Consider the following 17,542-nt stretch of genomic DNA (forward strand, 5'->3'; position numbering starts at 1 on the left):
CTAAAACTCATTTATGGTGGCTGCAATAAAAACTACTTCTTTACCTCTCACGATTGTCCTTCCGTCAATGTTATTAGCAATGTTGGCATAAAAATCTTTTACTATAGAGGCAATAGTAGAAGCCTGAGGTTCTTTGCAGAATGTCTGCCAACCCAAAGCTAGAATGATATCGTAAATCCCCCTAAATTTTTCTGTAAACACCAGCCCTCTTTCTTCAATAAACCCTTCTGGTTTCTTTGCAAAATTTTCATATCTCTCCTTGGCAGTCTGACTAACAAATTGGACATCATTGGAGGCTTGCCCTTTTCCTTTTTCTCTCTTATCTCCTCCTGGCTTTCTCTTGGGTGTCACAAAAACCCCCCACTTAAACAATTCAATCAATCAATCAAATTCTACAATCACAGCACCCAATTTCAATCACACAACACCCAAATTATAAACAACTTAATTAGGCCTCTTATCACAACACCCAATCTCAGTCACACAACTTCTCAATCACAACAATTGCTCCCCAATAAAGCTAATAATTCAATCAACCCGCAATAATCAACAATTGTATGCAAAATGGGTGAAAAATCATTTACTTGAACCAGATTCTACGCAAACTTGCCTTGAATTTGTGTGGATGGGCTCAATTTCGAAAAACCCCTAATTTTGAAACCTTAACCTTGAACTTTTGGAGAATTTGCAAAATATGAGTTGATAGAGAGGTGTTAGTGAGAGATTAATGGAGATAAAGTGGAAAAGAAAGAAGGTGAGGATGATAGGCTGGTGGTTAGACGCAAAAGGGAGTAAAGGAGAGTTTGAGAGAAAATTAGAAGTGTTGGTTCTGTAGAAATTCGCACAAATAAATGCGAATTTGTGTTTAAAATGTGTGCTGGTTGCGGTGATGTGGTGTAGTCACTGCGGCAACCGTACTTCTTTATCGAGTTGTGTCGTTGATTAACGCTCGCTACAGCTACATAACAAGTCACCGCAGAGAGTGTTGTTCTCCTCGTTTGATTTTTGACCGTGCGGCGATGGAATTTTTGGTTGCAACGATCGTGATTTTGTAGTGTCTAGGTAATGCTGAATGTGATCTACTATTATCTGAAAAAAAAAAAATCAATTATCTAAGTCTAAAAGAAATAAAATTGATCAATAAAAAAAAAATACAAAAATTGTAAATAAATAAAAAAAACTAAAAATTTAAGAACTAAAATTAAAACGAAATTAAAATCTTGGGTTGCTTCCCAAGGAGAACTTGTTTAAAGTCTTAAGCTCGACTCCTATTTGTCGTCAATGAGGATTTTGAGGGAAGATTGAAACCCTCTCATCTTCATTTCCATTCTCAATATAAGGTTTCAATCTTTGGCCATTTACTTTGAATGTTTCCTTTGTCGGGTGGTGAACCTCTATTGCCCCATGCGGAAAAACGTGATGAACAATGAATGGTCTAGACCATCTTGAGCGTAATTTTCCTGGGAAAAGTCATAGTCTTGAGTTAAAAAATAACATTTTGTCCCCCTCCTTGAATTCCTTGTTCACGATATGTTTGTCATGCCATTGCTTAGTCTTTTCTTTGTAGATTCGGGCATTCTCATGTTTGTCATGCCATTGCTTAGTCTTTTCTTTGTAGATTTGGGCATTCTCATATGCATTATTCCGGAATTCTTCCATCTCATTGAGTTGCAGTAATCGTTTTGCTCCTGCCGCTTGTAGAGCGAAGTTCAAAAACTTCATTGTCCAATATGACCTATGTTTAAACTTTACTGGCAAGTGATAAGCTTTTCCATAAACCATCCTATAGGGCGACATTCTTATGGGTGTTTTGAATGCTGTCCTATACACCCATAATGCATCATCAAGCTTGGTTTCCCAATTCTTTTGAGAAGTGCTTAACATCTTTTCCAAGATCAGTTTCAGCTCCCTATTGGACACTTTAACTTGGCCACTGGTTTGACGGTTATACGGAGTAGCAATGCGATGTGTAACCCCATATTTGCTTAACAATGTCGCGAATTGGTGATTAAAAAATGAGAACCTCCATCACTGATAATGGCCCTTGGTGTGCCAAACCTTGAGAATGTATTCTTCTTTACAAACTTGACAACCTCGCAAGCATCATTTGTTGGCAATGTTGTAGCTTTCACCCACTTTGAAACATAATTTATAGCAACCAAAATAAAACGTTTAGAATACGAGGAAGGAAAAGGTCCCATAAAATCTATGTCTCACACATCAAACAATTCTACTTCTAGGATATTATTTAGAGGCATGAAATTTCTCCTAGATATATTCCCAACTTGTTGACATTCATCACAACTCATAACAAAATTTAAAGCATCTTTAAAAAGAGTGGGCCAGAAAAATCCTGATTGGAGAACTTTAGCAGCGGTCTTTGTTGAACCAAACTGGCCGCCAACTTCCATTGAATGACAATCATCATCTCTTCCTCTATCACAAATCTTCTTATCATTTGATCGGCGCAATGCTTGTACAAAAATGGGTCCTCCCAAAAGTAGTACTTTAAATCTGCAAAAAAATTCTTTTGTCTTTGGGAGTTCATTCCAAGGGACATAACTTTCTATGCCAAATAATTAGCAATATCTGTGAACCACGATCCTTCTTGAATGGAAAATAATTGCTCATTTGGAAAGTACTTGTTGATTGGCTTCTCTTCCTCTTGAACTTCTTCATTGGCTCTAATCGAGATAGATGATCAGCCACTTGATTTTTTGTTTCTTTATTGTCCTTGATTTCCAAGTCGAATTCTTGTAAGAGCAATAACCATCACAACAATCTTGGCTTGGAAACTTCAATGCAACATGGTCATGTATGCAATAACTTTGGTGCCTAGCAAATGAGAACAAAATTTATCAATAGAGAATACTACTGCTAAAATTTCTTTTTTAGTAGTGGCATAGTTTAATTGTGGTCCTGTTAGAGTCTTACTTGCATAATAAATCATATGGAAAGTCTTACCTTTTCACTATCCTAAAACAGCCCCTATAGCATAATCACTTTCATCACACATGAGTTCAAAAGGTAGTTCCCAATCGGGCACAACAATAATAGGAGCAGAGATTAATTTTGCTTTTAAACATTCAAATGCATCTAAACACTCTTAACTAAAATTAAAAGGAACATCCTTAGCTAATAAATCACAGAGAGGTTTAGAGATTTTAGAAAAGTCCTGTATGAATCTCTTATAAAAACCCACATGTCCAAGTAAACTTTTGACAGCCTTCACTGAATTCGGAGGTGATAGTTTCTTAATGACTTCAATCTTTGCTTGATCTACCTCAATTCCATTCGCGGATATGCGATAACCTAACACAATTTCATCTTGTACCATAAAATGACACTTTTCCCAATTTAACACTAGGTTAGTATCAACACATCTTTGCAAAACATTAGATAGGTTAGTTAAACAATCATCAAAAGAATCACCAAAAACAGAAAAGTCGTCCCTGAAAACTTCAATGGACTTCTTAACCATATTAGAGAAATTTGAAATTATGCAATGTTGAAAAGTTGCAGGAGCGTTGCACAAGCCAAAAGGCATTCTTCGGTAGGCGAATGTTCCATATGGGCATGTGAAAGTAGTTTTCTCTTGATCTTCTGGCGCCATAGCAATTTGATCGTAGCTTGAATGTAATACCTAAGATGTCAAAGGTATGTTCCTAACTCAAAATAGTCCTTTAGATGTTGATTTTATGTTAAAAAAACATAAAATCTAACAAAGGGAAAAATAGTCAATTCATTCGGAATGATATGTATCAATTATCCATAAAAGGGTATTAGGGGTAAAATAGTCATTTTGCATATGGATTAGCATTGCAAAGGTCAAGGATGAGTAAGCTTCATTGCATTTAATGACATTAATTAAGTAATAATTATGTTTAGTGCCAAATAACCAAAATGCCCTTATATGAAGAATTAAGGACTTATGAGTTATACAATTAAAATAATTGGGCCAATAGCATAATTTTGAAAAATTAACGAAATATTTTTCTATAAATGAGAGGAAATTTGTTCAACCCAAAAGAGATATCATTTCTTCAACCTTTCTTCCATTTTCTCTCAAATCTTCCATGAAACAAGCTTTCTCTCTCTAAGTTTTAAAGGAGTTTTGCATAATTTTCCAAGGAGAACAAGATAGGAGCCTTGGATCTTCAAATTGAAGGGTTTAAGGATTAAGGTGTAAAAGAAGATAAAGGCAAAGGATTTGGTGGGGGAATTCTTTAAAGAGGTAAGGAAAAACCTCCCATGACTTTAGGAATTATGCTAGGGTTTGTAGATTTTAATGAAACCTTAAATTAAGGCTTTAAGGCATAGAATTAGTTGATGGCAAGTGTAGTTGAACTCATTAATGTTATTTATTACATTGAATTCATTATACATGAAGTTATTGCCATTTATGTTTTATGAGTTGTTGTGTTTAATTGAAGAAAATGAAGTATTGATGTTGATTAGGCAAAACTTGGAGTATTGGAGGCCACATGGTGTTGAATGGTTGCTATTAGAAGTGTTGATGCGTTGTTTGCATTAATTTACAATGTTATAGCAATAATGGATGATCATGGGAATGAGGTTTTATACATATTTTAAAATGTTAAAGACTATTAAGGGGAGGTTTAATTGATCCATAAGTGGACTTATTTGTTGATTGTCAATAGAATTTGATATGGCACGGTTTAATATTGAAAATTTGGATTTGGCAATTTTAGGGGTTATGGTAAACATGCTTCAGTATTTCGACCATAACTTGAGTTATAAAAATCAAAATGAGATGATTCTTGAAGCATTAGAAAGTTAAGATATAGAGCTATAACAATTATGCTTATGCTAAGGGCCAATTCGTTTGATAAATGGATGGAAAATGGTCTGAAGAATAAACTTCTGGTTATTAAAGTTTGAGGTTTAACATAATCAATTCTTATGATTATGAATTGATTATTAATGTATTGTTGCAATTAAGTAATGTACTAATGTTTACCTATTAGTTAGATGATCTTTGAAAGACATACATGGTCATGGATGCGAATGCATGATTAATATTATGAAATGGCATGAAGATGCAATGTAATATATGTTTCAAGATGATGAATATGAGCAAGAGGTAATGTAATCAAAAGTATTAAGCTCACTAAAACATGTATTTACATGCTATAAAATGTTAGAGATGCATACAGCTAGGATGGAAAACGCGTAAGCATATCCTCGTATACCGGTTGAGGAAAAATGAATATATGCTTTAGATGCTAAATAACGCGTAAGCATGCCCCTCAATGATATGAGCTCTAGATGAATTTGAGGCTAGATGAGAGGAAAGATGAATATATGCTTTAGATGCTAATTAACGCATAAGCATATCCTCGTATTTTGGTTAAGGAAAGATGAATATATGCTTTAGATGCTAAATAACGTGTAAGCACGCCTCCCGATGATTGAGCTCTAGATGAATTTGAGGTTAGATGAAAGGAAAGATGAATATATGCTTTAGATGCTAAATAACACATAAGCATGCCTCCCGATGATATGAGCTCTAGATGAATTTGAGGCTAGATGAGAGAAAAGATAAATATATGCTTTAGATGCTAAATAACACATAAGCATGCCTCCCGATGATATGAGCTCTAGATGAATTTGAGGCTAGATGAGATGAAGTGCTTAAGAGGCTAAGAAAAGTCCGATCGACTAGACGTTAAAGATTCATATGCATTTAGTTGCATTACATGAGTTATGATGTTATTTACATCATGAGATGATTTGTACTCATGTTAGATGATATTTAGATGTTATGTTATGACATGTGATGTGTGTGCACTATGTTTACATACTTATTTGTATGTGTACACTTGATGTTTTATATGACCATGGGTGTAACCCCCCACTTGAGGTACGTTGTTATTGTTTCCTCTTCCGCTCTTATTTGAAATTGGTTTTGGTAATATTGTTTGATTGAATGTTTGCCCTGAAATTGATTGAAAATAGTAGAATTTGAGTGTACCAAGCTTCGCCGGGGCGAAGAAGAATCTTCGCCGCGGCGAAGATGTGTTGAAACCAAGGGAAACTCTCTGGACAGTTTCGCCGCGGCGACAGAAGTTTCTTCGCCACGGCGACAGGCCGAATAAAATGTTGAGTGAGTTTTAGACATTTTCTTCCCCAAGGGCTATTTGACCATTCTACCCCTAATTAGCAGGAAAAGTGGGGAGTGAATTGTAAGGATTTTTCATGGAGAATATGTTGATATGGGGGTGAGTTTGTAATGAATCAAAGGATATGGATGGAATTTTCAAAGAAGAATAAGGGCAAAATGGGAATGATTGTGTTTATATTTCATTAAAAGGAATTAAGAGTTAGCAAACCCTCATTTCTCTTCTTCTCAAACGCAACTCTTCATTCTTCTCCTCTCAACTTCTCTTTTCTTTTGATCAAGGTTTTCCAAGGGATTTTGAAGTGATTTGGGGTAGAAAAAGCAACCTAAGGCTTCCTAAGGTAAGGATTTCTACTTAAGTTGTGTGATTTGAGAGTTTTATCCCTTATTGAAGTTTGAGGGTTTTCATTCTTTTGGTTAAGATTAGAGGAAAAGTCAAGCTAATCAAGTGAAAGGAAAAGTTGGTGAAGTCTCTCCATAACAAGTAAGTAAAACCCAACCCAAGTTGAGATTTATGAGTTTTCTTGATTAGGGTTTTGATGGAAATGATGTATGTATGTGATGTACATGTGATATGCCATGTATGGAGGTTTAAATAGAGATTTCTATGCTTTGTGAATGTTAATACTTTGCAAATATGAGAAATGGGTTGTTGGTTTTGTTAGGTAGTTGAGATGGATTTGAATGGGTGTTATGGATCCCTTTTTTGTATTTTTTTTTTTTTTTTGTTTTTTTGGCTTTGTGAAGGGGTTTTTCCCCATTTTGGATGGTTAGGAAAAGTTTTAGATTCATGGCTATGATAGAGTTTTATAGTGCACATGAGTTGTTTGATGAAATGCCTAATAGAGGTTTGAGTGTGAGTAATGAACCTTAATTCTTGCAACATTGCATGTTGGCATCTCATAAGTGCATTGGTGAAGTTGAACCATCCATAGGCACTAATTGTACATGGAAAAGTGACCTAAGAAAGTGTAGGAAAATTGTGTATGCAATTACTCTCTGAGTAGAAAGCTTAGTGGGCACAATTACTCTAAGGGTAGAGAGCATTAAAAAAATGCTACAATAGAATGAATTAGAAGAGTAGTATAGTTGGGATGATGCTTTGTGATCATCACCCGACCGTTATGGGAATCGGATTGATGCTTTGTGATCATCATCCGAATAGCTATTAGAGAAGTGGGTTGATGCTTTGTGATCCTCATCCAACGGCTAGTAGAAGCGGGTTGATGCTTTGTGATTATCACCCGATAGTGACTAGAGACGGGTAAATGCTTGGTGATCGTTACCCAAAATTCATGAGGAACGGGTAGGTGCTAGGTGATCTCCACCCGATAGTTAGGAGGAATCCGAGTTGGTGCTTTGTGATCCTCACTCGGTAGTCACTAAGAACGGGTTTGTACTGTGTGAATTCCACCCGATAGCCATAGAGAGTGAGATGGTCTGTGTGAATGCCATCCGGCCGTACCTCCGGTAAGATAAGGCCATGATGTTATTAGAAACAGAAACAGAATTAGAAAAAGGAAAGAATTAAGAGTTTCACACGGGGACAGACAGTTAGAGAGTTTTACTTACTGAGCATTAATTGTGCTCACCCCGTTATTTTCCTTTGTGGATGCAGGTTCTAGGTGTTGATGCGGTCGGAGGGGCGTCGGCAAGCGAGGAGCAATAGCTACACTGTTCCCCTGTTTTGTCTTTTAAAATACATTTTTGTAAACAGTACTCTTTATGTATAAAAGACACATGAATTGTAATGAAAAGAAAACTTTGGGCCCAATTTTCTATTGTTATTATGCATGCATTGTACTAGTTTTCAGTAGGTGTTACAATGGGGAAGATGATGAAAAGTATATGAGTTAGTAAAGAAAAGGAACCATATTTTGATGCAAAAGAGGTGTGGTATGTGAATGAATGTCAAATAACATACTTGGTATTAAATGGATCATTCCTTACTGAGCGATTAGCAGTCACCCTTTCATGGTTGAATTTTTTATAGGTATTCCAAAAGTGAAGGATGTTGGAGACAGCAAGGCTATGCGTGAGGGGAGATAATTTATTGTCATCCTGATGTTTTATCTTGATGTAAATGACAAATATTTTTGAAACACCTTTTTAAAGCTTCCACCATATGAATGAAAATGGCATTAATATGTTTTGATTGATTGATGCCCAAATAAATTCCAGTTTTTATTTTTATTTTATTTTTGAAGGTACAAATCTTGATCCTGCAGTACATTTCATAGTAATGTTTTGGACATCATCATTATCCTTGCACATGTTTTCTAAATACGACTCGTTCCCCAGACATAAATTCTCTGGATTTTTATTAAGGGATATTCAGCGGGTACCTGACTAAGGAGGGGTTTTACATTGAATATCCGTTAGAAAACAATAGAACTCATGGCTAGTTAACCTCTCTAACATTTGATTGATGAATGACAACGGAAAGTGGTCCTTATGAGTTATGGAGTTTAGTTTGCGATAGTCAATATGTACTCTCTATCCCTTGACTATTCGTGTTGGAATTAGCTCGTTGTTATCGTTACGGACCACAGTCATTTCTCCCTTCTTTGGTATTACTTGGATTGGACTTACCCATGCACTATCCGAAATTGAATATATATTTCCTGCATCTAAGAGCTTCAATACCTCATTCTTGACCACTTCTTGCATTGATGGGTTCAATATTCTTTGTGGTTGGATGGTAGGCTTAAAGCTCTCCTCCATTAGGATTTTGTGTGTGCAAATTGAGGGACTTATACCCTTTATATTTGCAATTGTCCATCCAATGGCCTTTTTGTATTTCCTCAATATGCACAACAACTTTTCTTCCTCTATAACATTCAAAGAAGCATTAATAATGTCTGGAAAAAAAATATTCTCTTCTAAGAATACATACCTTAAATGAGATGGTAGTTGCTTGAGCTCAAGTGTAGGTGGCTTGTCGATTGGTGAAGTGGACTAAGATACCGCAGCTCTAACTTCTCTGATTGTTTTAGCTTCAAGACGAATTAATGGTGGTAGAGCATTTAAGTACCTTAAACACTCTCTTATCTCTTCACTATCAACTTCATCCTTCTGATTTTTAGAATTCATCAAGCAATTCTCTAAGGGGGAGATGGGGTAGTTTTCTTCAAAATTATCCTCTATTATGTTGTTGAGGACATTAATCTCAAAACGTGTGTCTATTTCAAAATGGATGCGTCATGCAGTCAAAAACATCAAACTCTACTTACTCGTCTTCTACCCTTAAGATTAATTTCTCTTGGTGGACATCTATCAATGTTCGACCCGTGGCTAGAAAAGGTTGTCCAAAAATTAAAGGTGTTTCCTAATCTTCCTCCATGTCCAACACTATGAAATCTACTGAGAAAATCAGTTTGTCTACTTTAATCAAGACGTCTTCTACTACCTCCCAGATATGTTATTGATTGATCAGTTAATTGGAGAGACACGATGGTTGGCTTCACTTCTCCTAATCAAAGTTTCCTGTAAATAGAAAACGACATTAAAATTATACTTGCCTCTAAATCATATAAAACCTTATCAAAATAACAACTACCAATAATAAAGAGATAGTAAAACTCCATGGATCTCGTCGTTTAAGTGGTAGTTTCTTTTGAATCAGTGCACTGCATTCCTCTGTTAACATGACTTTCTCATGTTCCTCAAATTTTCTCTTGTGTATGAGGATCTCCTTCAGAAACTTAACATATTTCGGCATCTGTTCTAACATATCAACAAAATGGATATTAATGTGCAAACTTTGAAACATATCGATAAACTTACCGAATTGCTTGTTAAACTTCTGATTCTTTAGACTGTGTGGGTACGGAAAGTTTGCATGATTTGAAGAAGCTTTCTGCTCAGATTCACCCTCGCCACAACCACCACTTTCTTTCCCGTGGCAATGAGTGTGAACTTCTAACAAAGTGGGAGCTAATTCATGATCGCAGCGGCCACCAAGTTCATTGCCGCGATGATCGTCCTTCATGCTGACGATATTCTCCATATTTTCACGCTCACCGCGGCAATCGCGGTGATCATTCTTTTGCTTTTCCTTCAGATCTTTCTATAGTTCTTGCTTCTGTTTTTCATCCTTTGAATTCTCCAAGGTTCTTCCAGTCTTCAAGGTGATTGCATGCGCTTGTTCCTTAGGATTTTTCTCTGTATCGCTCGGCAAAACTCCTTGAACTTTTCCTGCTAATATGTTATGGCTCTGCCCCACTTGAGTCTCAAGGTTTCTAATAGAGTTTGACTAATTTTGGGCAAGGATTTCATTCTTTTCGAACCTCTTACTTGTCTCTTCAATGAACTTGGTAAACACATTCTCAAAGTTAGATTTCGGCTCTTGAGCTTGAAAAACAGGAGGTTGTTTATGCTCATTGTTGTTGCTCCACGAGAAGTTCAGATGCTTCCTCCATGCTTGATTGTATGTGTTAGAATATGGATTCCCTTGCCCCTTTTGGAAATTATTGACATAATTAGCTTGTTCAGGCTGAGCAAACAGATTCCCTTTTTGACAATCCTTGGATGAATGATTTCCTGCACAAAGTTTGCATGTTAGAGAAGAGGATTCAATTGCATTTATCTTTAATATATTACCTAATTGCTTCTGGATGTTTTAAAGTTGAGCAGCCAATGTGGTGTAACCGTCAACTTCGTGCATTCCCGCTGATTTCCTTGTTGAAGTTCTCTCTGAAGTTCTCATATAGTTATTGTTTGCCATCACTTCAATCAAATTGTATGCTTCCTCTAGTGTTTTGTTGTTCAAGGCTCCTGCGCTTGCAACATCTATCATGGCTTGAATATTTGGCAGCAACCCTTGGTGGAACGTTTGCACTTGTGACTAGATTGGCAAACCATGGTGAGGGCACCTTCGTAAGAGATCTTTATACCTTTCCCATTCTTCATACAATGACTCCAAGTCTTGTTGATAGAAATTGGTAATCTCACTTCTCAGCTTGGCAAACCTAGCAAGTGGAAAATATTTAGTGAGGAACGCTTAAGCTAACTCGTTCCATGTCATGATGCTCCCAGATGGCAAAGAAATCAACCAAGCCTTAGCTTTATCTCGAAGAGAGAATGGGAAAAGCCTTAGCCTAATTGCATAATTAGTTACTCCATTATGCCTGAATGTGTCGCATAACTCCAAAAAATTAGTGATATGCAAGTTGGGATTATCATTATGTTAGCAAGTGACCAGATATACGCAGCGAAAAAATAGATTCAAAAACAAAATCCAATCAAAATCTTAATCCTAAAATCTGGGTATAGATTATAATGCTTACATGTTCATAAAAACTAAATTAAAACAATATAACAGCGAATCCATATAGGATCAAATTTACTTACGCATGTTTGGAGGCTCTTCAAACGTCTCTGATTTGATTTCGCTTCTCGATTCAAAGTAGAATCGCACGAACGATGATCCATATGCAGATAATCTGGAGAACCGACTATTGTTTTGCTAGAGCAAACATAAGGCTTCAAGAATCGAATAAATTAGAGAATAAGAATTCTTTGATTCATACTTTGAAAAACGTGAGAGAGAGAGTGAAGATGGCTAGGGTTTTTGTTTATTCAATCAATGAATAATAATGTTGTATATTTTTTTAATTAAGTTTCACTTATATATAGTGTCACTTAATTAAAACCCGAATCCCAATAGGAATAGCCATGGATTCTCATGTTAATCCATCCTTGCAACCAAACACACCCTTTATTGTATTTTAATTTTAATTAATTATTATTATAATTAAAAATCAATTAATATATATATATATATATATTAAATATATTAACATTTAATAATAATAATGATTCATTTAACTACATGCACACATATATTAAAATATAATCCCACTGATTTTAATTTTAATATTAAAATTAAATACAGGCAACAACCTCAAGATTACCAAAATACTTTTTCATCCTAAAAGACGAAAATACCCCTTTCACAAACTGATTCTTAAATTATCTTCTAAGTGTGTGCTCGTAGGCTTATTATCATATCGACAATGAGTAGTATCGCGATTAACACCAATTAATCGTCTCACTACACACAGAACAAGATTAACCCTTAGCAAGGCATCATGGCCACCCGATATATTCGGATTCAGTGAAATAGCTACCGATATGGTTACCGTGCAATCAAATCATTTCATCATCTGTTATCTCATCGAGGCTGAAATACAAAAATAGTGTTAACCTCAGTTATCCTCAGTATCTTTGTATTCAGTTACTGGACAATGATCGGATAAATAAATTGGATTAAGAAACAACTCAATCCCACTGTGGCTATAGATTTAGTGTCATTACTATTTATTGAATTGCGCAATGAGATAACTTCTCTTGTACTCGGGGAGTGATGAATCCTTTGTCGATCCACCATAATCTTGATATACTCCTCAATGTAGCCAATCCATACTGTATTGATAGCCCTGAACAGAACTACGTTGGGCTAGTGTCAAACTACACCAATCGGTGCACAAGACGCTCCGGTGATCTCAAGTTTGAGGATCACATGCACCACCATTCGTTAGAGGATTTATTCCATAGACACTAGGGTTACAATCTATATGGAATCCTCTGGTGGGTCTGTCTAGTGAACTTGTCTCCAGTAAGCACCCATGCGTTGCACTAGGTTGTCGGCAAACAACCTTGACAATTGAGATTAGTTACTACCTTTTGACAGGGTCGTTTAACGCTATGATAGCCTTGCCGTATTATCTGTGTCCTTGATTAAAATAATACTAGGGCTATAGACGTTTCTAGAGCGGCCACCATATGTGATCATAGAGTTGTCACTATCAAGATTTGAAACACTTGATACCCTCATTATGGTTCTACCATCCTAAGGATATATATCATTACCTATAACTATGATTTACATGATATAGAAGAATATACCTTTTATTGATAAATAAACATTATCACAGAGTCAATTTTACAATAATTGATTTGCTCTAGGGCACCTACTCTAACACATTAGGCAACCCTATGAATTGGACTGACTGCTGAATCATCTGAATAATTGATGGCTTGATCTCAAAATTATTTGCTTGAACTAGTGGTCTCCTGATGCTAGAATAGCACCCGTCAATAGTAGGACTAGAGTAGCCCTTCAATGCTTTTTGAACCACTACTTCTCCACCAGTTGCATTGCCTCCTGTGATATCGTCATTCTCATTCTCTTGATTTTCCACATTGAGATTTATAATTCCCTTGTTAGCCATTGATTTTTCTAAGTTAGCTTGCCTCTTTTCTTTCCTCAACTGTTTAGCCATTCTCTCAATTTCAGAATCAAAAGGATTAAGATCACCACCACCTTTTGAACGTAAGCTCTCCTGGATCTCAATAAAAGAAACAAACACAACATAATAAAATAAAAATTAATTTCTAAGCAAAAATAAAACAAATCAAATTAGCAACTGAATATTTCATATTGATATTGGTAAAAAAATAGTTCCCCAACAACGACGCCAAAAACTTGACAGGTTATTCACAAGTGTACAAAATTGCACAAGTAGTAAAGCTCGAGTAAACGAATGTCGAATCCTAAGAGAACTACCTACCAAGTACCAAACTAGTCTATTTTATTACTATTTAATGAAACAGAATTTTAAGAATGAATTAATGAAAAATAAAATAAACTAAAAAGTAGACAAAAGCAAAATTGTATTAATACTTTGGTAAAAAGATCAATAAGACTAAACCTATGGCACGGATTTCACACCAATTTAATCCTATGCATTGACAATTATTGCTAACCTAATTAAGCATATTCTAAAGGCCAAACTCCCTAATATTTCACTAACTTTCTCTCGAACAATTAGTGAATTAACCCTTAAACAATAACTCAGAATATCTCTAAAGTGGATTTAGAAGCTAAGAGATCATTAAGTTTTATAGAATTTACCAGAGCCTCACAAATGTAACCTATCTCTAGTATTCGCTCAATCTATGGTTTTATTACCTTAGACTAATTAGGTTTCATCTCGCTATCTCAACCCAACCCAGAAAATCATTCAACTCTTGGGCCCTTAATAATTGAAAGCATTGCACACAATAGTAAAACTTAGGATTAATGGTCAATTATAATTAACAACAATAAAGTCAACACATATTCATAAATTGGGCTACATCTTTAACCTTAGAAAAGAAATTTAGTTCATAATTGTAGTAATAAAAACAACCATTGTATTAACAAACATGAGTTCAAGAAATAAAAATAGAAAAACTTCTCTAATTGGTGAACAAAAACTGCAAGAATTCTGATCTCCAAAATAGTAGTTGCTCTTTCTCCTTCTCTAATCTCCCTAAAACCTAATTAAAGACCCTTATTTATAGTGTTAGAGTTTGGAGGTTTATTAGGAAAGAATTAAATGTCTTAAACCATTCAGATGCAGACTAGGAAAATAATAACCTAAACAAGCCTGCAATCCATCGCTGCGGCAACAGAAATGGTTGTTGCAGCGATCGTCCTTTCTGTCCCATGAGTCTGGAATCTTCAGAATCTGGAAAAGTCATGAACATGAACTTTTTAGCTATATGAATAAGCTTTCCAACGCCACAAGAATCATCGAATTCCGATTTCTACAGACCAAGTTATGATAAAAAAATCAAAGCATGCTCATTTTGGAAAATTCCCAAGTTTTAAGTCTCATCTTCAACGTGTCACAACTTTCTCGTTTCAATTCTGATTCTGCACCATTTGTTCCTACTCATCACAAATTCTATCGACATCATTCTTCTTTATTCAAATATCGTTTTTAACATAAAAATACTCAAAATACACCCCATGATCTCATAAAAGGTATTTATAAAATAATTAACTCAAATTCCACAATAAAAACACATTTTTCCACATATAATCCAATTGAATCACTAACAAAATACGTATTTTCAAACTCTTATCAACAACACAATATTTATGAAATATGCACAAACTATATGCACGCCATAATTTAATGCTCTCATTAATATTAGATAGATGACAAAAAACATCTATTTGACATCTCTAAATACAAAGAAGAGGAGGATGTGAATGATAACATGAAAGAGGAGGTTGAGGATGATGACGACAACAAGGAAGAGGAGGATAAGGACGTGACAACTGAGGAGGAAGATAAGTGAAGAATATGAGATATAGAGGCTAAAAACTTTGCCAACATTCGGTGTTCTCTTGAACAACTTTCTTGAAACCTTAAGAGTCTTTCTCCTATGGTGAATTATGATTACTCTCTTTTCCACCAAATTGATCCTTGCCCTAAGACACTAGCTTCTCAAAACTCCAATGGCAACAACCAATGGGCCATAGATACGGTTACGAGTTTCACCAGGTAATACACATGCCCACCTTATTACCTTATATTCTCTTAGTGAAATACAGTGACAGAGAAAGGCTTAAGGACTTTCTACTACAAAATGAGATCCCTTTTTTTTGCTTGATCGACCACCATAATTTCTTTAGTGCCACACAACTCTTTTACTCAATACCAAATTCAATTACTCTTTGAATGAGTGCATTCCAATTGTGTACATATACTCAAATGTACCGTTTTAAAACTCGCCCCACCCAAGCTATTTAACTGATCGAACCGTGAGCCAGTGGCTAAGCCAGGCCGATTAGGGTTGAAAACCAGAATTGTAATTAACCCATTATGACCTGCGATTGGATGGTGTTACTGTAGCGAACCATCGTTCCAACCGGTCTTCTACCAAAACCAGGTTAACTCAAATTCCCAAATTCTTCTAAGGCCAAAGTTTCAGTTGGTGAGGGAGGTGTTGTTGACTAGGAAAACACAACAACACACAACCAAAACAAGTGCAAGGCAACCAAGAAGCCGAAACCAATTAGAAACCAACTGAAAATCCAATCAATCCCACACAAAAATAATTCAAATAGTGGTAGCTAAAAGTGACTCTTGGCCGACGTTCGATGGGCAAACATGAATCGAGGTTAGGGGGGTTTTGAAGGGTGGACCATACTGAGTCGTGAGGTGGTGTTAGATTGAGGTTTGGTTGCTAGAATTTGGCCAAGAAATGGTGAAAATCTAGCTTGTGATTGCTGATGATCGGTGGGTGGAATGGCTTGGGAACTTTGGGAGCTTTTGTAAGGTAGTGACTAGTGAGTCTAAGGGGGGTGGTGGTGGTTCAGGTTGTCAATGCTCAAAACAGTTGGAAACCAGTAAAGGGCAATCACTTGACACGATTGTCTTGGCCGACGATCAGCAAATGATGAGAAGGGATAAAGGGTATGGTTTTGAAGAGGAGTGGGTGGGGGCTCCAGTGGTGATGATAGGGGTGATTTTGGTGAGAAAACAATGGAAAAAGGGAAAGAAGGTCGGCACTGCAATCTGGCCAAACGAAGAGGAGATGAAGGGAAAGAGAGGGAGAAAAAGAGAAAGATGAAGGAAAAAGAAAGAGAAAGAAGAGACGAAGAGAAAGAGGGAAGAGATGGAAGATAGAAGAAAGTGATGAAGAGAAAGAGACAGAAAAAAAAGTATAGATGTTACAGGGTTGTGTTTGCTTTTTCTCAAACTTACAGGGACTAATGGATAGTTTTTAGGGGTGTGTTTGCTGGATTTCAAACTTGTAGGGATTAGATGAAGTGTTCAGGAATCTGTTTGTTGCACACCGGTCAGACCGATCGGTTGGATCGATCAGACCGGTCAACTCGGGAACTCTCCGCTTGAATGGATCAAGTGGTGGTTTGGTTTTTAAAACATTGCTCAAATGGCCATCTCTAATTGTTCATTGGTTGCTTGGAAAATCCGAGCTACCAGACAAAGATTACTTAGTGCAGAGACCTTCACCCATAATGAGCCCAATTATCTCATGCTTGCCCAGGTGTTGAATCTTGAAAATGAAGCTGAGAATGATCAAATCAGTCCTTGTATAAGTTCGGATCCTGGCAAGATACTAAAATTCATCTTTTAATGTTGGATTTGTTGCTCCAGCGGTTTTGGGACATAATTGAAGGATAAAATGTCCTTGAAGGTTTTATTGTTATTTACAAAAGTACACTAATGTCTCCAACCGTTAATTAATAGATTTATTTTTTTATGGATTCAAGTTTGAACTCAGGCCATGTTTACTTCTAAAAATTGACAAGGGAATGAAATTAGGATTCCTAATTCCCTTTTCTAATTGGAATTGAGTAGAGTGCTGGAATCCCATGCATAATCATTTCTATAAAGGCATGGGTAAAGGATTCCTCAAAATTTTGTAAGGAATCCTAATTCTTGAGTTAGAGAATCTGTCAATTTACTTTTTTGGATGCTATTTTGAATTTAAATTTTCTATTTTTTCTTTTAAAGATTTTTATATCATTGTTTATTATTTTAAAATTTAGTGATTACTAAAATAGAATTTTGTAAATGTTGACATTAACTGAAC

At 35.9% G+C, this 17,542-nt stretch overlaps 1 protein-coding gene and 1 non-coding gene across 2 annotated transcripts; one reads left to right on the forward strand and one right to left on the reverse strand.

The window, feature by feature from the left end:
- LOC116133352 (uncharacterized protein K02A2.6-like) lies at nt 1-10,151 on the reverse strand. Its single transcript, XM_031419065.1, is given in 4 exon segments — nt 1-363; nt 3,167-3,637; nt 8,516-8,973; nt 9,929-10,151. Coding segments are annotated over 4 exon segments (1,515 nt in total).
- Nucleotides 10,152-10,998: 847 nt separating this feature from the next.
- LOC116133406 lies at nt 10,999-11,105 on the forward strand. Its single transcript, XR_004128538.1, has one exon. It is a non-coding gene; the product is annotated as a small nucleolar RNA R71 (small nucleolar RNA).
- Nucleotides 11,106-17,542: the final 6,437 nt, after the last annotated feature.

Source organism: Pistacia vera, unplaced genomic scaffold (assembly GCF_008641045.1).
Source record: "Pistacia vera cultivar Batoury unplaced genomic scaffold, PisVer_v2 Contig269, whole genome shotgun sequence".
In the NCBI taxonomy this organism is placed as follows: Eukaryota; Viridiplantae; Streptophyta; class Magnoliopsida; order Sapindales; family Anacardiaceae; genus Pistacia; species Pistacia vera.